This window comes from Lipophrys pholis, assembly GCF_963383615.2.
Source record: "Lipophrys pholis genome assembly, chromosome: 18".
Classification (NCBI taxonomy): domain Eukaryota; kingdom Metazoa; phylum Chordata; class Actinopteri; order Blenniiformes; family Blenniidae; genus Lipophrys; species Lipophrys pholis.
This window is the reverse complement of record NC_137646.1, coordinates 18,942,190-18,962,836: the sequence shown is the minus strand read 5'-3', so window position 1 is coordinate 18,962,836 and position 20,647 is coordinate 18,942,190. Positions and strand designations below refer to the sequence as shown.

The window sequence follows — 20,647 nt, the reverse complement described above, 5'->3', positions numbered from 1 at the left end:
TGGGCACGCGTGGCGAGGCAGATGTATAGATTTAGTGGTACAAATGCCCTCGGATACCCATAAACATAGCACACACTCGCATAATACCTTACTACACACACTGGGTGTACACTGGCGCACTCGCATGCAATCTGTACAATTTACATCTCTAGTCCCTGAACCTTTTTACGGGTTTCTGTGCAATTTTGTGCTTAATGAGACTTATTGTATGCGATTCACTAATTTAGAGAGACAATTGCTCCTTGCATGCTCAGGTGGATTTAATAGGCTTACAAGCCTAAAAATTGGATTGGGGTTAGAAAATTCCATGGAGTGAGTTTCTTATTACATAAATGTATTGTAGAAGTTAACTTGTGTTTTTCTTGAATTTAATGTTCAAACGGGAAAAATAACCCTGTTTTTTTACAATCAATGCTTGCTTCAGATGTTATGCAGCAGTGTTGTTTTCTCAGGATGTACACAGAAAAACCTCAATGGAAGTAAGTCATGATGATTACTGGGCAACTGCAGTTTTGGGAGTTAACAGAGTATTTAATAATTGAAAGTATATGTTATCAATAAAAAAAACAACAATGTTAGGATATACAGAATTATATAGCGACAGTTGATATTTATATATTTCTCTGCCGATAACGGACTACAACCACATGTTTTCCGTCATTTATAGCATATAAACGCTCCTTAATGGGAAGGGGTTTATACAATCAGACTGTTGCATCCTCCTTATCTCATAAATATAAAATGCACATTAAAAATCTTAACAAAACAAGACTTACTGGACTGAGTACATATTTTGAGCATGTGTAAGTTAGCATTACCATATTATCTTTAGTTGGGAGGAAATGTGGAAGTTACCATAGATGGTAACTTGTTAGATACAGTGCTCAGTGAAGAAGTTGAATTTAATGATTATTTTTTTTTTTTTTACACTAATGTTTGTACTTCTGCGAAAACATGAAGGTATGATCAATAGAAGATAATACACCAGTGAGAGTCAATTCCTCCTGCAGCACGCCTGTCAGTCTCCCCCAACTGCTGTGTTTGAAATGTCCACAAGGCTTCTGTTGTGATTTCACTGTGAGGTAGTGTTGCCTATACACGTCCTGTTGATACTGTATACAGGGTTGATACTGCCACCTGTCCTCTTTACTGCCTCTGAATGGACAAAGAAACACTCTCCAAAAGGCTGAATTACATTCTTTGATATCCTACACTGCCAGACTCGGGCATTTTAGGTTACACTCCAATCTCGAGATAAAATAGGAACGACTGAAAAAAAAGAAAGAAAAGAAAACAGCGGGGGGGTTACTTGATCCCTGGATGAGCAATAGCGCAATTAAACGGAAAATGACATATTTTGTGTCTGCCTGCAATTACACAGCTGAAGCTTAACGTGTGACAGGTCGCGATGATACTTTTTCTCTTCTTTTTGTGCGCGCCGGCCTGGGATCAGTAAAAGTGCTGGCTTTGCAAGTTCGAACCAAAAATTTCAGCGATCAGATCCAGATTGATAGTAATGAAATTAGATCTACAGTGATTTTAAACAGTAATTTCTGTTCGCATACTTGAGCACAGATCAAATCAGGAGCAATTCTCCCTTCACTGCATGCTGCCAGTCTATCCCACAAACACGTTTTCTAAATTATTAAACAAATGCGTTTTCCTCCCCCCCCCCCACTAAAAAAAAAGAAAAAAGATCTATCCTATGTGGATAGCTGCTGGTGTGGTTTGGAGGTAGATGGACATTTTTTGCAGTGCACAGAGAGGATTTTACTATGTGCGCAGCCAGACCCCGCCTGCTCACCGCGCGTCACTGGCGAGTAGCGTGGACGCGGAGTCACTCCCCTGCCTACTTTTAATAGCTTTGTCATGTGATGGAAAGCAGTTGTAAGACAGGTGCCCTCGGTTCATTCGCGGCGAGGGGCAGCAGTTGCCTGTGTGAGAGCGACTGGGAAGCGTGTGTGGATTTCTTTTTTACTTGATTTCTTTCTTTTTTTTTTTCTTTTTCTTTTTTTTTTTTTTTTGTTTCTTTTTCGGACCGTCATTCAGTGGCTGGATGGCGTGGGACAGGTGTAACCAGGACTCGGTGTGGAGAGAATTAGAGGTGAGCGCATCATTAAAAAAAAAAAAAAAAAAAAATCCGACTTCTTTCATCTTTCTAGCCCTGTGGACTTTCTTTTTTTTATTCCCCGGAACGATGGACAGCGCTGACAACCCGAGATGGTGATTTGCACATAAGTCTCTCCTCCTTCTCTTCCTCCTCCTCCTCCTCCTCCTCCTCCTCCAGTGCCGGTGCATGCCGGCGTTATGCGCGTCTGGACACAGTTGGAGGATGCGAGGGATATACAACACGGAGGATATATGACAAGTGGAGGGAATGTGCGGAGTCTCCCTTTCCATCCCGGTTTAAGATGTAGTTGTTGTAACGCGCGCACAGGACCATTTGCTTCCCTCATAGGATCTCTGTTCAGTCGGAGCGAGCGCTTCGCAAGCTGGCGGATATCTTCCCAAACGCGGACTGACTGTGTACGCGCTCCGGTGCCGAGAGAAGGGGTTTCATGGCGAAATGACTGAAATGTCTCAAAGTCAGGTATTTCGCTGACGCATGAAGTCCGCTGGCGATAAAAGATCCCTTTGATGTGCAGTGTCGGGATAGCGCATGTTATTTATTTTTTTTCCCAGATACGAGAGCAAAGGTTGTCCACACTCAGGCACCGCCGCTATCTGGCGTTGCGCAGGAGCATCATAATATTAACGGTGCACCGGCCGCGTCTGCGTGCCAACATCCCGGCCAGGGGGGACGTTGCGCCCCGGCCTGGAGAAGCTATATCGCGCCCGGCGAGAGTCGATTGGTGAAACTATGATGTGACAACACGCCCGTGTTCTGTTTTGTTGTTTCTTCCCAATATAATTGTTACATCAACCTTCGTTTATTTAGCTCTCTTTGGCTCCGGTCGCGTATCTTACCTGCTATAAAGTCCACGCAGATAATAACGCACATCAAAAGGATACTGAATCGTCCAATTTTACCCAAAAGTTCATGCAGCTTCTTAGAGGCTACCTGTCTATGTATAGGTACTCCTCTGTATACATGTGCTTCTTGATGCTTTCCCACACTAACTAGTCCATGATATGACTGCAGTCTGCCTGTACACTTGTGATTATGTCGCTGCGTGGTGAGACGCCACCAAAGAAGCTTGCATTTCATCAGTAAAAAGTGCAGATTTGATACCTCAGACTGATTTCCGTATTGTTTTTTTCCATTCATACACCTTTCTTCGCACTTTAATCTAGGCAGACTTAGCCGTTTGGAGTGTCGTCGCGTTTAGTTTGTGCGATGCCAAACCGACAAATGCGCGCAGTTTCTTTGTCGGTCAGTTCTTTGTCGGAAAAAAAAAATGCATGAAATCCATGCTTTGCAAATAAAACAAGTGTCGTTCAGCACCACAGATCATCTTCTAATGACCCTGCTATAGCAGGTGCTTTTATGTGCGACGCGTGCGTAAATCAGTGGAGCGCTGTGGTGCACCCTGATCGTCTGTCTGGCGGCGCTATTTCTTTAGTTCACCAAAGAAGTCCATAAGATAATTGAGCATAGGACGTCAAGCCCTGATCCAAATCCAAACAGCTTTTCTTTTTTTTTTTTTTTGCCTTTTTTTTTTTTCATTCCCATGCCGTGCCTTGTCTGAGTGGATCATCTCAGGGGGAAGCCTGAGACGCAGTGAATCTGTCCCCTCCGCCGCTGCTGCGATTGCAACAGAACGGATTTGTCTCATCACAGTCTTAAGTCATCGTGTATTCGTGTTGGTGCGATTCCGAGGACAGATGAACTGTGACACCGGTGTCTGGGCGGTTTTTCCTACTTGGCACAGCATCCGTTTCTCAGCTTTGCCCTGAGCCGAACTCAAGCTCTCACCCCTCCTCAGTCTGCAGGCCAAATACCCCCCTCGGCTGCGCCGGAGGAGATCTACCTTATATCTTTCTTAAGGCCGCCCCGTGGCGTTCATATATCGGCTGACGTGTTGTCAACTAATTTAGGAGCATGTGGCCTATTAGACAGCTGCCACAAAGCCGTTTTCCCGGGCTTGGATTTGCATTTTCACAGTCACAGAGTGTAAACACGCCTCAGGTCTGGGGTGTTTTGGGTTTTTAATGACCAGCTGACTATAGAGCTCAAAGTTTGCCCACCTTGCAAAGAGGGAGCACAATGTTAGTTTTTTTTTCTCTGACTTTTGCTCATTTCAGCTGTTGTTTTCCTGCCTGTGGGGCTGCATACTGAAAATGGGCATATTACTCCTAATGTGAGGTACTTCACACTGTGCAATGTGAAGAAAAGAGTTTCTACGTAATCTGCTAAAACAGCTGTAGACTTGTTGCCTCCTTTCCCATCCATCAAGGCACCTATTTTTTTTATTTTTTTTATTTTTTTTCAGTTCCACTCTGCAACCCTCGCTGGCAGCCAGAACAGAGCTGATGACTTGTGTGTGGAGGAAGCAGGAACAGCTGCTACATACAGTACACATTGGCTAGATTACATAAAAGTGGCCAGTGAATAACAAAATGTCAACAGGCTGCATTTACTAACAGGGAGGCCATACCACTCGTTGTGTGCGCAGTGTACCAAAGGTTGAACCGACGCGAAGTGGAAACAGGTTTCAGGTTTGCACATTGTCGTGCAAAATGAGCTGACTTGCCGTCTGTCAAAAACTCTCTGTGAATAATCTATAGAGCCGTAGTGAGGTGAGTGATAAATTAATCTCAGATAGAAGGTGCGTCACAGGAATGAGGAAGACATTTTCAAAATGACCGAAATTAATGTGGCGCTGGAAGCTGTGTGAATTCCCTTTCTTTAAGATTCAGCTACAGGTTGGAGAAGACTTTTGACTGGTGTCCAGACTTTCAGTCCCACATTGTTCTCCAGCTTGGCTCAGATAATTCATTGTCTGATTTGCATATAAAAGAGACGTGTTTGTTTTTCTCTGACTGTTTCTCTCGTTTTTTTTGTTTTTTTCCCCCTCCAGTGTGCTGCCTTGGTTGGTGAAGACCAGCCCCTCTGCCCAGACCTACCTGAACTTGACCTCTCCGAGCTGGACGTCAGTGACTTAGACGCAGACAGCTTCCTGGGTGGCCTCAAATGGTACAGCGACCAATCAGAGATCATTTCCACGCAGTATGGGAATGAAGCATCCAATCTTTTTGAGGTAAGTAAAGCTTATGGTCATTAAAAAAAGAAATTATTAACTATTAACATTCATCACTTTTTGTTTTCTCATAACACGGTGTGCTGCTGCTGCGATTTTTCTGTTGTGCTGTCCGAGGGGTCAGCAGTGAGCTGGAATAAAAACATGCCACAGTAAACACAACACGCTATCTCGTTCTTGAATGCGAGCCAAAGAAAATGTACAACCATCACCGGTTTACAAACATGCTTTTACGCTGCTCCGAAGTACAAAAGAAGAGATAAAGTGAAGACCGATAAGCCCGCGGGGACCTTTGTCCTCTTGTTTGGATCCTGGCCGCGACAGTAGGATGTCTTATCAAAACTTTGAGCGTTTATTTCAGCCCAGAGTTGTGAATGCGGCACACATCTGAAAGAGCGTATCCGTAGTAAACTCAGGATACAGCGGCTGTGTTGCAAAATGCTTTTCAAAGGTTGAAGTGTAAAACCTTAATCTTTGCCCGCACCCTTCCCTCATCTCTCTCTCTCTCTCTCTCTCTCTCTCTCTCTCTCTCTCTCTCTCTCTCTCTCTCTCTCTCTCTCTCTCTCTCTCTCTCCTATCCATTTCTTTCCATCTGAATCTCTCCTTCTGTTCTCGCTTGGTGACAAACGAAGTCCACAGAGGGTGATGATCTGGCCAGGGCCATAAAGCCATCGGTCTTGGGACTGAGTTCCAGTCCCCAGTTCATTATAGGCCTTTATCAGTGCCAGAGATAGACAAGAAAGACTGAGATTGGATGCTTTAGCCTCGCCTCAGGAGGAAAAACCCTGTCTGAGAAAGCAGTCCATGTGTGCGCCTGTAGCTCTGTCATGTAGTCACATTTTCAGGCGGTTCTGTTGTGTGTGTGTGTGTGTGTGTGTGTGTGTGTGTGCGCGTGCGTGCTTGTCGTTAGTGGTCTTACAGGCAACCGTTGATAACAGAGGAAATTCTTTCCACGTTTGACCTCCCACCTTTTCAGATTCTCTTTATATCACCACACATTCTACCTCTGTGGGCCACCCCAACACACACACGCACGGGGGTGGGGGTGGGGTGGGGGTGGGGGGGCTTAAGTACGAGCTGGTGTGAGTGTGGCTCCTCTGTCGTCTGAGAGTGATATGGCTTGCAGCCACCAAGTGGCTCTGGGGATGGATAAAAATACCAAAGAGAGTGTCTGCATGTGCATGTGTGTCATTTTAAAACACAATGGAACTTAGCACCCACTGAGGACCCTGATGAGGGAACTGGCTCTGAGCAAGGGAACCGCGTGTGACTTCCAATGTGGGATAGAGCTCGTATCTGTTTGCCTGCGCGTGCACATGCGCCCATACAGCAGAGCACGTGTTTGTCTCCGCGCAAAATACTGTACATTGCAGTAAGCAGGTGACGTTTTCACACTCCCAACACGCCAGCAGCTATTGTATTATGCTGAGGAAGTTGAAAGGTTTCTGATTAAGCTGTGAAAACTGGCGTTTCAAAGCAAGTAATACATTTTCCTGACCAGGTTTTTTTTTTTTTTTCATCTTTGGAAAGTTTCTAGTCAACATATGAAGTTCTCAGTTCATCATACAGCAGGACCCAGTTAATCCTACTTAATCTGACAGAGGAAAGTTTGCTGCTCGGCAAGGATCAGAAGACTGGGACTGCAGCTGTACTTCCTGTGCCCCCTTGATTGGCCTCCACACAGAATTTGGAAAGGAAAAAAAAAAAAAAAACATCCATTCAGAAGTTGAAGATTAGAGAAAGTGTTAATAACTGCCCAGATTTAAAGCCTGCCAGTGTTCTCTTTCTTTGTCTCAAGTTTGTTCCGTGCTCGCTTACGTCCACTTAGCAAATCAGTGTGCGAGTGTTGTGAGAAATAAGCAGGTAGCGGATTATCAAGGCTGTCTTTGGTAACATGTGTAACAGCTGGGTGCAGCTGTCATGCTGAGGCCCCCCTTTTAAATGTCCTCATCAAACAACTCGCTCCCTGGAAGTTTGAACCTGCGTTTATTAGTTGAGTAAGTCAACTGTTGGAGTGATTTGCAGCTCTGACAGAAAGACAAACACCCGCTGTGCCGCTCGCATTGAGTCTTTTGTTGAGGTTGCGCTTCACAGTCACAAATGAGTATGCAGGTTTCACCTTGTTTATGCAGTACAGCCGAGGCCAAAAATATTGCTCCCACATCAAGGGAAGTCCTATTTGATTATTAGCGGGGGCAGATGGAAGTTGTTCAACCCCTCATGTGAGCAATGTGAGACGGTGTATGGATGTGCATTTGTCAATGTTCCTATCTGTGCATGTGTGTGTGTGTGTCCTGTTTTGTGAGCAGCATACCGCCTTCTATCACAAGCTGTCCCCTGGCTGGCCTTCTGCTCCATTCCCTGCCACTGTCCCAACTGTCCCTGACACAAAATGTGGAGAATGATACACCACACCACACCACACCCCCTCTTGTAGCGCACACACACACACACACACACACACACACACACACACACACACTCACACATAGCGATCGCTCCTGGCGCACCGTGTTTGACACCTCTTCAAAACGGGCCGACCGTGAAAGTCCAGGGTCTATTTTGAGCAGCAGTTGTTAAGGGGTAGCTACTCCAATAAGTTCCCAATGTACTGCCAAAGATAACGCCATAGAATAGTGGGACCCAGTGTCTTTTTAACCACGGGTCTCCGCTCAGATTTCAAGTCAGGCTTCAATCGTTTGATTGATGGAAATGTGTCTTTTCGGTTTTGGATTTTCCAGATACCAATTTGACCGTCCAGGTGGTGGTCACGCAGGGACGTGGTTTGGCCTCCTCACAGACAGATACGGTCATTTCTATCGAGTGCAGGCTGAGAGTCGCTCTGCATGATTGTGAACGGAATATCGGTAGAGTTTACCGTCTGACATGCTTTCGTTGTTATACCTGTCGCGTTGTGAGATATACTGGTGATGGATGGACAGGTGGGACAATGGGACAAGGGCAGGCGGTGAAAAGCGAAACAAAGGGAGGGGGTGTGCAGAGACAAAAAAGGCCAGCACATGACAAGACTGACAGACACACGCAGGGACAGATGTATGGTGAAATAGACAAACATATAGACCCCGGTGCAGCTTGGACACGAGCCATCCCAAACCAAAGCCCACGGATTGGAAGTAAAAGGTTGTGGGCTTAGTAGGTAGTAAAATAAGATGCCATGGCTTAAAGCATTACTGTGATATTGTACAGGGACATGCTGTAAGTGGATGCATGTGAGCACACATATATGCGTCGTGTCATTCATGAGAATATATCACTCCCAACAGGATGTGGTTTGGGATGGCATCAGCCTTCAGGAGGCATTATGGTGCTTTGTCTTGCTTGTTTGTGCCTTATTTGACAGATGCTCCGACGCTTATTCCTAAGTAAAGGCAGATTAGATTGATTGGGTCATCTTTAGCAGGCTTTGATAAAACATGCTGCGCTGCAATGTTTGCCTCGAGCAGCCCTGCGTTTTCCCCTCAAACACATATAAGCGTAGATTACCTCACACACTTGTTGGCAATATAGTTCCTGTGAGCTTAAACAGGAATGAACACAAAGTCATAAAGCTTCTGTCTACCACACACACACAAACACACAAACGCACACACAACAGCAGAGACCCTTATTGTCCCTGTTCCCACTCCCTGCTGAATGCCGGTTGCGTTTATTTTGCAAATTTATGCTGACATTTGAGAGTACACCACCCGCACCAGTTCACTGCTCCAGCAAAGGGTGTATGAATTATCATACTCCACTGTATAATATAAAAAAAAATTTTCAAGTGCGTCTTATTAGAATACACCATACTTTCCTCATCTCAAGTTCTAGTCAGTTTTCCTGTGCTGATAGTTTGCGCCGTCTGATAGAAGAAATCCTCCATCACTGTCAAACCGAAGGCAAACTGCGCCTTCAGACCTGCGGCTAGGCCTTTTCAAGATGCACAAATGAGAGGGAGTGCGGACAAATAGGCGAACATATATAGTAGAGAGATGCAGACACAGGCTGTCCAAGCCTGTGTCATCTTGGAGCGTCTGTCAGATCCACTCCACAACAAGAGCTCTCAGCCCCGCTGCCCTATAACACTGTGGGCTCCCTTCTCCCTTCCTCCCTCTGTCTTTTTCACTCCCAAGGCAAAGCATTTGTTCCTGGATGATGGGAGGCTGGAGCAGCAGTGGCTAAACAAATATATTCTGGCCTCCAACAGTCGCTTCTGGAAAGAAAGGCTGGAAGGAAGGAGGGAGCGAGGGTGGAAAAAATAAAAGGGTAGTAAGCAGAGGGGGTGGATATGGCCAAAAAAAAATGTCCCCTCAGGGAATGTTTGGAAAAAGAGCAAGGGAACATCTTTTGGTCTGATGGTGGTTGCTTGGCTTTCTGTGTCTCTGCCTCTCTCTCTCTTTCGCTCTCTTGCTCTCTCTCTCTCTCTCTCTCTCTCGCTCTCTCTCATGCGCACGCACACACACACGCACGCACACACACACACAGACACAATGCATGCTCCCAGTGGGCCACTGCTGCTGATTGAGGCATAGTTTGGTGTTCCTGCCCCAGCTGATCCCAAGCCTCCAGTGAATACCCATCCTTCTCATCACATCAGAGCCACTGATGCGTCCGTGTGCACGAGAGTGTGTGTGTGTCTTCATGTAATCGAGACGGCCCACACAAAAATCAGATAGCGGATCGTTTTTGGCCAGACACTCTTTTCTTTTTTTTTTCTTTTTTTTTCTTTTTCTTTTTCTTTCTGTTTTGTGTGCTCTAGTGTGTGTATTGGGTGGAAAGGACTATTTTTTAGTACCTGGGGTAATCTCTACTAAGAGCCTTTCAGGGCTGTTTCACTTTAACCTGGCCAAAACACTAAGCCAATAATCCACCCCTTTTACTCCCCTACACCCACCCACCCCAAACTCATACTCTCACACACATAGCCACATGTTGCAATGATGCCATGCGATAAGACCAGCTTCCTTTCTATTATTTAATAGCGTACACTTTACTGTGGGAGGAAGATATAAACTGAGGAATCCTCGAATGCTTTTAAACTCGCTACCTAAATGCAATAAAAAAAATAAGAGGAGCGGACAGCGCAGGGGGTTGCGAGCACGCAGATGAAATGAACTGATCAAAGAGTGACATGTAGAGGTGTGCAAAGGAAACCGTGAAAGCAATAGCCCAGTCGTGAGAAAATGGCACGAATCAGAGACCAGACAGGGGGGGGGTGGTGTGGTGGGGCGAGACAGCGGGAGAGGGAAACAGGACGGAGGGAAACCTTCAGTCAGCGCGTGGCGTGATTCATGGTGAAGCCCTGTCAGTCTTGGACGATGGGCTGTTTCCCCTCTCCAGCAAAGGCCAATCGATCTCAGGTGTGTGTGTGTGTGTGTGTGTGTGTGTGTGTGTGTGTGTGTGTGTGTGTGTGTGTGTGTGTGTGTGTGTGTGTGTGTGTGTGTGTGTGTGTGTGTGTGTGTGTGTGTGTGTGTGTGTGTGTGTGTGTGTGTGTGTGTGTGTGTGTGTGTGTGTGTGTGCGCGTGCACCACACACCCAGCAGCAGCAGCAGCCAGTCCTCCTGCTCTGGTTGTTTGCTATATTTTCTCAGTCTGTTTGAAACACAACTTTTTAGAGCCAAACATTGAAGTAAATTAGAGCCAATATGACATCTATTAGTAATGCATAAACTACTTTCTGCAGAGAGTTTTTTTTTTTTTTTTCAGAGGAGTTAATGAATATTAACAAATAACCCAATAATTATGTCACCGACGGTCATATGTAGGTGGCCAGTTGAAAGAGTTTGGATTTTAGAAATCACGATTCAACTGGAGGAACAAAATTGTTCCAAGAAAAAAAAAAGATCTTTTTCATTTTTGCCCTTGCCTCCAACTTGTGAAGGACTAGTTTCACCTGGTTAGGAGGCAGTTTTTAAGAGCATTGTCATCCATGCAGAAAAAAACCTTCCTACTCGAAATAAGCTGTATGATGTGCACTGCATGCTTACAGCTTCAGCTTATTCCCCCCCAAAGCATTTAAGTCTGCACAGGCCTCAAATAGTTCAAGAGGCTCTCTGAGGCTCTAAGGCTGCATGAGTGACTTGATGCTTGGATGACTCACTCACTGCCCAATCAGTAGCTCCTGAGTCTGAAGGGAAAGCAGAGGCTTTTTACAGGCATTTTGTCACCCAGGAGGGTATGTTACTGTTTCGCTAAAAATAAGAAGTTGTTTATATGAAAATATTGTCTTGTTTCCGAGATGAAAAACGAAAGAGTCTCAATATAGTATTCCTATTAGGAATACTATATTGAGACTCTCCTACCTTGTTGTTATCAGCTCATGCAAATTCTTAGTGGGGAAACCGTGTTAATCACGTAAGCATGAGTATTTGGCATGGACACAGACAAAGCAGCCGTGCTTTTGATGAGTTGTATTTTGAAAAAAAATCTGAAGTAGAGTATCTGGGATAAATCTGCTGCATGTGTCTGCCATGATAGCGCTGTCGACCTCCGGGAGTCAACAGCTCTAAAATTGTCCGCCTGTTGATCAGCTCTTTCCAGAAGGCCATTTTCAGACAATGTGCCTCGCCAAACCTCTTTTCACATTGCCGTGGGCTTTGTTGTGTAATAACTTGATGGGCAGACAGAGAGGGGATTTCAAGTGTCGGACGCTTGTCATCAAGTGGTCAACTGTGCATTGATCATCGCTCATTTGGCAGACATTGCACGGTCTGCGAGTGTGTGCAGGTGTGGTGGGTATGCTCAGCTGAATGTAAGCTGTCAAAAGGCGAGCCTATCATGGCTAAAGGCAACATGATCAGTATTCCACAGGGAGTAGACCCCGAGATTAGGATGAAATTCACCTCAACAGCCAATGTTGCTTCTACAAAGAAAGATTCTTTAGGCTTTCATGGCCCCACTCACCAGTTCTCATAGTATGCCTGCCTCACGTTGAAGAGTTGGAATTGTATCGACTTTGGTGCACGGGTCCTTTGATGTGTTTTTCATTTCTTCACTTGCAAAGATAGGTGCAACCCCACATTGTTAGTACAAGCGAAGACCTGTGAAGTCCTCTATGTTCAACCACATCTTGCACACGTGAGGCCCATACACATACGGCGATTGAAAAGAAAACGCGCAGATAACACTCGCAAAGTCACATCACGGATAAGAGGCATGCACACTGCAATGTGCTGCCTTCTACCTGGGTCCACAACGCATACTGAAAAATCAAGGTAAAAGATAATGCGTTTATTTAGTAATCAGCAAATAGCTTTTATGCAGCGGGTAAGTGGTGAGGCCTGTGAGGCCTCGATAAGATCATTTGCTTTCAGGTGTTTCCCTGTCGCACCACGTATGGCATTGAGTGCAAATTGAATAGGGTGACCTTTTTTGCTGCAGAATCAAATTGACTGCATTCCCCCCCAAAAGATTCTGCCATTTCAATTACCATAAATTTGTGATATTGGCTCCCCTGTCATACGTGGAAAAAAATGCACGCAGAGATGTTCAGCAGTAGAGTGACACAAAAACATACCTGGAGGTGTCTATTGTTTGAAACGCTGTGGACCACTCTATCTGGTCCACCCTCTCCTGGCTCTCCTCGCGCTGGCATCACTCCGAGGAAGACATTACTATGACAAATGAAACGCCACAAACCCTTCGATGGGCTTGGCAGGACCTGAAAGGTCAGGAGCTGCATAGTGCAGATGTGTGTGTGTGTGCGTGTGTGTAAAGGTAGTGTCAGCAGCAGACAATAACATTGAGTCCTCTGTGCGAAAAACAAGAAATCCTCGCCCGTTCTGCTCCCCTTCAAAATCTATGGAAATGCCAAAATCAGAGTGACCAGGCTTCTCTCTGTGTGTAATTCTTTCATTGATAAGGACACTTGACTGCTGATGACAGACGAATATTCCGGCCAGGAAATATGACACCAAGATGGACAGTGGAAACGCTCTCAGTGCTGTTCTGCAGTCAGCCGGTCCCCCTCTCTGTGTTCCTCCGGCACATTATCAGCAGTGTAACAGTGGGTTCAAAGGCCCCTTGCTTAGAACTGCACATTCAGAGCTGCCGACTTAAGCAAATAGCTATTTGCATGCCATTAGGAGAAAAAAAGCCGAGGGAGGCACCATTCTTCATCCCATCTCTGCATCTCGCTGAATATTCCTTATTTGAGCCTCCAAATCTCTGTGTTTCTCCCCCTCCTGCTGTGACTGTCAGAGCAAGGCACAGTCAGAGCAATCACAGCAATCAGTGTTGCCTCGTGCCAGGCCGATTGGGAAGTAGCTGCCAAAACAAAAGAGCGAGTGTCCAATCATTATGATGGTGTGTGATTTGGTGGTGTTAGCAAATGGTTGCTTGGACCATCTGTTGGACGGCTGGAATAGGAAAACAACAGCAGCTCAGGGCATGACGATAGACGGGGAGGGGGGCTCCACCAGGACACCCCCAAAAACCTCCTGTGATCCTCTCTGTATTTGGATAGCTGTGAGAGAATGTGTGGGAGCTGATATGAAGACAAGTGGTTGCATTTTTAGCCGTTTGTTTAGAAGTTTTAGGTTTATATTTCCACAACTTGGTCATTTCTACAGCGTGCAAATCTTACTTTATGTGAAACGTCATGATGAGTCTGAGCAGATGCGTGACAGGGTTTAGTTTTTTTGAAGAGCAGTAGGAAGAACGACCCTGGTTACATGCCTTGGGTAGGTGTCTGAAATGGATCTGGCTTGTGTCAGAAAGTGTAACAACAGTTCTGTTTCTCTTTGTCTCACTCCTTCTCTCAAACACACATACACCCAGATATATCCTCTTTTCGCTATCTCTTTTCTTCTATCTCTTTTCTTCTCCCTATTCCCCATCAACTCATCTGATAGTGCTGTAACAGTCTAAAATGGTTCCCAGGAGATGCATCATCTCAACTCTCTCTCTCTCTCTCTCTCTCTCTCTCTCTCTCTCTCTCTCTCTCTGCCTCGTTCATGGGCCGAACGAACCATTTCCTCTCTGATTTATAACCCACAAAGCCTTCAAAACTGAGGCAGGCATCTGGAATCTAAAGAGTCAACTCATGCAACAGCTTTTCTGTTTCCTTCAAAGAGCTGCCATTTTTATTTTTTAACTTGAGGCACTGCGAATTCACACCCAGTCCAGTTATAGTATTTTAGTTTAGTAGGATGAACAAGCCTAAACTCAGCTGTCCGGTGCATAGACTTCAAAACCTTGCTTGCATTCAGAGAGTGGAAGAATGAGCAACTACCATGTCCAACCATTATGATAAACCCAGAAATACACTTAAATATGTAATGTTTGTTGCGTCTTTGATGCTGACTATCGATTACTGAAAGGCCATGCATCCTGTTGTTGGTGTATAAAAGTGCAACCGTGGCCGTTCATACTGAGAATTTTGTGTCCCCAACTTGCAGATCCTCAATATCTGTTCCACAGGATCATTTACTAGGGAAATTGTTTCAGAATAACGAGACGCTCTATTGACTCTGTAGTCACATGGAAAATGACAAGAGCCTTCAGTTCACTGCTACATGTTGTGAGCCATTCACAGGCCTGACCACAATGGAGGTTTAACATTTAGTTTTATGATTTGGAACACCATCAGACTGTGCCGGCCGCTGCCTCACTTGCAGAGACACGGAGAGGAACTTAACGGTGTTATGTATGGTTTCATCGCGTCGTATGGGCCATAATCACCCTCTCTCCATCTCAGTAAGCTCATGCTAAATGACCAGACGTCTCTGGTGGCTGCCATGATTTGTCTCCCCGCCATGCATTGTGCCATACCTCACCCTCCCTGCCTTTCTTTCCTCCCTCCTTCCCCGCTGCCATATGTTGTGCCTGTGTGACCGGCCGACGTGTCAGGCCTGACTAACGCCTTAACGGCAAGGCTGACTTTGATTTATTTCCTCTGAAATCTGGGGGCCGGGGGTAATAACACAGAATGACATTATTTGTTTATCAAATCCAAGACTGCTTTTCTTGGCAGAGTCAAGATGTGATGACTTGATACCACCACCCTTCTTGCCACACGCACGTACACCCCCTCTACAGTTTTTGATTGTGCCATGATTAGAAAGTCTGGCGAGTCGTTTAACCTCATCTGGGGGAATGCTTTTGAAATGTTGACAGAACAGGGAACAGAAGCAAAAAAGAAGAAAAAAAAGATTGAGATGAAGTAAAGCAATTAAATTGTCAAGCCACAGATTTAATCCCACCGCACAATTTCGAGGCCAATATATTAAGCGTTTTCAGCACGAGCTAACTGGCCACCATTCCTCTATTTGTGGCGAGAATGTGCAAAAATAAGAGTCACTGAGAATAAACAGTACTTTAAGAGCCAGATGACCCATTTAGTAGGAAATATTTTATCTTCCCACATCCAGAGTGTCTGTTGCATGTTCTGCCTCTCAGTGGAGGGTAACAGCAGGGCTGTTCAGCCTGCTGAAACGTCATCTTGGTGTTATTCAGTGATCAGGTCTATCGTTCTGGCACGCTCGCAACACATTTGGTTCTTTTTAACATGTAAATGATGCATTGCGCTGAGAATAAAAAAAAAAAAAAAAAGCTCGTTAAAATTTGATCTCTGGCAAATTTGCTCGGGAGCTTGGAATCCTCAAGAAGCAATTAGCAGATTTAATTTGGCTATTTGCCCCGGTGTTCAGAAGTGTGTGTTTGTTTAAAACAGCACCTTCACCTTCCGTTATCAGCCGTGTGAATAGTATCTCCTGGAACACAATGTTGCTCTGTAGAACTCAATAAAAGAGTTAAAGGCAAGGACAATCTCAAAGACAGCCTGCCTGATAACAAAAGGGCCTCACCTAATAATGAACAACTGGAGTTGGCTTTCTTTTTTCCAATGTGGGGAGGCTGAGTTGAAGGAGGGGGGCAGAGAAGCTCTGCCAGCACTTGCCAGCATGTTTTATGGCTAATTGAAGCATTTGGAATAAAACTGCAGCAAAATGGCACCCTTTAGAATTGGAGCGGGGTTAATATATTGTGATCCCACAATTAGCCCAGGATTGTTAAGATCTCTTTAATTCGGTGAGGTCCATTAAGCGGGATGGGCAAGAAAGTGCTCCCGCCGAGACAATTTTTCTCCTCTCTCTTTGTTCTTCCTGTCCTCTTTTCCTCTCAGCAGCTGCTGTAGTAATCAATATAAGTGAACATGGTCAGCAGTAGGTTGCCAGGTTATTCTGGTGGCAGGCCCTCTGGGTGCCATAGCTCCCAAGTCCACTCTCAAAGAGGTTTTGTTTATCAGTATACAAGAGGCGAGAGAGTTATTGGAGTTACATTGACTTTGGTGCAGGAACCCCGTAACGTGTGTTCCTTTAACTGGCATAAAAAAGCTTGCCCTCCTGGACAGGGGTATTAGATCATTCTCTCTCGCGGGTTGAAATGATCACTGAGGTCTGCTCTTTACCCCAGTTTCTCAAATCCCTACTTGGCCTATGAGTGCCTCCTCCCGAGCCGCAGCAGCGACTGCGGTGTGATCGTCACAACTCAGGGTTTTACAAGTGTCTCTTTCAGAATATGAGAGTCCCTTCTGGGTTATCTTTTGAGAATGCAATGTGCCTGTGGAAACTCACCAATTGGCGGTTTTTGAAACAGGATTGAAATCACTGCATTTGAGTTTTTCACGGCCTCAATAATTTCCCAATCCCCTCCAAACCATTACAAGCCTGCATGGTCCTGACAGCATTTAATGGCACCCGTCCCGCATAAAGGTGGAAACCAGCAATTTCTACAGAATCTAGATTCATAGGCTTGAAGAGAAGTGAGGTGAATAAAGCAATGCCTAAGTACAGCGATGATTGGATAGTTGATGAGCATGGAGCTGAACAGATGGCTGGCTCATTAGAGACCCATTTGTGATCATCTAAAATGATGCTAAATTTCAATTTCTCATGCTAGGATGTATGTTTGGGCTAAGCCAAGGCTCTGGCTTTATCGGCCGTTAATACCTACCTGCTTAATGCTCATGTAATAACTCGGGATGCTGGAAGACGGTGAGCGTTTCAATAGCACAGGGTTCCAGCACAGTGGATTTGAAGCTCCATGCAAGTAATTAAACAGCATGCCACCTCATACAGAGCAATTTCCTGCAAGGCATTTGCTTTCCAGTGCGGCATGGCCCCAATCTATGCTGCGTTATCTCTGTGAAATATGTCCCCTTTATCATTTTTTAATAATGACTGAGTGTTCATGTTGTTAGGAGAAAATCTACTCAATGAGCATCAGATTATCGTTTTCCTCACTGTTAGCTAGCTAACCGAACGTCCAAGATATCTGTGTCATCTATAAATGAGAATTGGATGGCAGAACCGCTAAAATGACTGCTATCGCATTGGTGAATCCAAAGCTTCTCCAAAAGTGCCATCAATGGTGGGTGCATAATTATGTGTAAATCAGAGCGGTAGACAAACACAAGTGGGATTAGGAGTTTTGTGAGGTGCAGAGCTCGTATTCCAGACTTTGATGCCCCCCCCCCCTCATGGCCACACACCGTCGCCGCACAATGATAATCCTGCTGTGTGCATAAAGGGATTTGTTCATGTTGGACTGGCTGAAGAACGTCCCAGGGTGACGATACTGTTTATCTTTCCGCTGTCTGAAAGTCCCCTGGGCTTTTATGGCCCGGGAACTTGCAGTTCCTATTGTCAGTTGTCAATACTAAACGGCACAGCGGCATACACATGCAAACACATATACACACACACACGCGCTCTTTAGTCGAGTAAGCTGCATTCCTCTCACTCATAATATCTATTTATATACATTCTCTCTTTTCTTGTTGTTTTTCTTGACATACACACACAGTTATTGTCCCCAGTAAACCTCCAGTGTTGATAGCTGGCAGCGCTCATCCCTCGCTCGCCTGCTCCATCCATTTCTATATACTCAGCTCTCCGTCTCTTCATTTCTCGCACATAGTTATAATCTTCACCATTAAACAGCCAGCTGCAGCAAGCATACAGCGTCACTAGTGCATCAAAGAGGAGCCGATTGGAGAGAACCAGCATTATTTATCAGAAAACGTTGATGGTAACTTCCCTAACATCATTTGTCACACCAACGTTTTTAAATATATCTCATGTATTCAGTATTAGTGGCTTGTAATTCTCCTTATCTAAGAATTGTGAGCAAACACATCTTGTAGTAGGCAAACCAATCGTCTCTCAGTTCTGTGGGTGAAGAGAGAGTAAAGACAAACTCCTCCAATTGTTTCCTTTTACCCCCACAAATCTCCTCCATACCACAGCCCACCCACAACTGCCATCTCCCTCGATACTTGCTACTTGTCAGCCCTGGTAATGGGTTTTTAGAAGGGAGATATTATTTTGGTCCAGTAAGCTGCATGCTTAAAATATGACTGACAGGCCTGACTCACATGCACATGAGGAAAATTTTGTTTTCTAAAAGGTTGCCAAAATAGAGTGAGCTCTGCGGTTCCAAAAATTGAGGAAAATCTTCCCACTATCTTCACCATGAAAGCATGCAAACATCCACCCACCACCTTTACTTCTGTGAAAGTCAAAGGAATAAGAAAGAAGCAACTTCCTCTGACTAAAATGTCCTATTTTTCTTGTCTCTCGATTTTTTATTTTTTTTGTCTGTCTTCCCCCTCTTGTCCTCTCTAAGAAGATAGATGAAGAAAATGAGGCCAACTTGCTGGCAGTGCTTACAGAGACCCTGGACAGCATCCCGGTGGATGAGGACGGATTGCCTTCGTTTGAGGCCCTGGCAGATGGGGACGTGACCAATGCCAGTGACCAGAGCTGTCCCTCTTCTCCTGACGGCTCACCACGCACCCCAGAGCCTGAGGAGCCTTCCTTGGTAACATCAACGACTCTTTTTTTCCTCACTATTCTCAACCACCACTCCCACCACCAGAATCAAAACATGTTATCCCTCAGATATGACTTCTGGTCCCAGAGTACAATGTCGTGGTTATGCCAGTTTGTGGAAACCGTGCATGAGACACTTAGGCATGACTGAGCTCCAGAAGTGGCCTTTTGTCTGTTAGCCTTCTCAGTTGGCCATGCTCAAGTTCTACAACGTTTTTTTTTCTGCCACAATATGCTAATGTATTGCAAGAACATACAGACGTACAGATGCTTTGGGGATAGAAGTATCCGGAAGGGATCAGTGTGTAGTGCTAATTATAAATAAAAACTATCAAAGCTATTGTGGCGCCAATTCAATGATATAAGTGCTGCAGTGGGGCCAACTATGGTTGACACAGTGCCACAGGCCCTGCAATCAAGTCGACACGTAATGAAAGTGCAAAAAACTAAAATCCATCTCATCTTGTATGCTCTTTGTGGGTTTAAACTAATCTCCCTCTGCTAAAGTCATCTTATAACCAAGAAAGGCGTACTTCTTGATGGCGCCTCATCTTTTTTTAATACACATAACCATATCGTCTGAGTGTTTTTGACAGCACTGACCTAAATGTTATGTTATGTGACATTATAGTCCATTTTATTCCATGCCGGTCCCTTCCAAATGACCTTTAGCTAAATACCCGTGTGTTTATTCAACCACATTAGTAAAAGGCAGGCTGTGTGTACACAAAAACACCTGCAGAAGTAGGAAAAGAAAACTTCAACTCTTTGTGTCACCTGTTATAACCTGCTTAAAAATGTTTAATCTTTATAAATGTCAGCAATATTTCTCTCTTACACAGAATCAATCTCTTTTGAGGGAACATTTTTGAAACACCGACTGTTTAATTGAAAGAAAGCAGTTATTGGCTTAACCCGCGCTCACTCCCCGCTTCTCCCTCTCTCACCTCTCCGGTTCTGTTTGGGTCTGTTCGCAGCTGAAGAAGCTCCTTCTGGCACCCGCAAACTCCCAGCTCAGCTATAATCAATACACAGGTGGCAAGGCACAGAACCATGCAGCCAGCAGCAACCACCGGATCAGACCACCACCTGCCGTCGTCAAGGTAGGGACACACATACGCACTCACTGAGTACACGCATTACCTTGGAACTTATTTTGTTCCTGTACACACACTTTTTTTTTTTTTGAGCGTTTGTTTATCTCTCTCACTTCGTTCTTACTCAGTCTTCTCTCTCGCTCTCGTCGCTCTGCTTCTCTCTCTCTCTCTCTCTCTCTCTCTCTCTCTCTCTCTCTCTCTGCCGACTTCTCACATTTTTCTTGTTTTGGTGGCCGCCTTTAGAAGATGTTAGACTACTGCTCTAGCAGTCTACAATCCCAGGGGGCCATCTCGTAATGAAAACAGGCTGATTGCTGTTGGGCTTTCCAGGCGAGGCGTCTGCACCGTTGTCTCATTAGCTCCACCACTTATCCGCCTTGGTATGGTGTCTTTTGAAAAAAAAACCAAAAAAAAGAAGAAGGAAAAAAAAAACCAAGGCGCTCTTGATGCCTTGAGACGACAATATCAAAATATCAGACTTGATGTTCTCATTTCAACACTCTGAGACAAATTTTTCT

General features: G+C 45.0%; 1 protein-coding gene across 1 annotated transcript in view; it reads left to right on the top strand.

The window, feature by feature from the left end:
* The first annotated feature begins 1,871 nt into the window (after positions 1 to 1,871).
* ppargc1a (peroxisome proliferator-activated receptor gamma, coactivator 1 alpha) overlaps positions 1,872 to 20,647 on the top strand; it is a 35,782-nt gene continuing 17,006 nt past the window's right edge. Inside the window, exons 1-4 of the mRNA XM_080486005.1 lie at positions 1,872 to 2,104; positions 5,022 to 5,201; positions 18,827 to 19,021; positions 20,010 to 20,135. Coding sequence (XP_080342131.1) covers positions 2,057 to 2,104; positions 5,022 to 5,201; positions 18,827 to 19,021; positions 20,010 to 20,135 — 549 coding nt within the window. The 5' untranslated portion in view covers positions 1,872 to 2,056. The remainder of the gene's footprint in view (positions 2,105 to 5,021; positions 5,202 to 18,826; positions 19,022 to 20,009; positions 20,136 to 20,647) is intronic.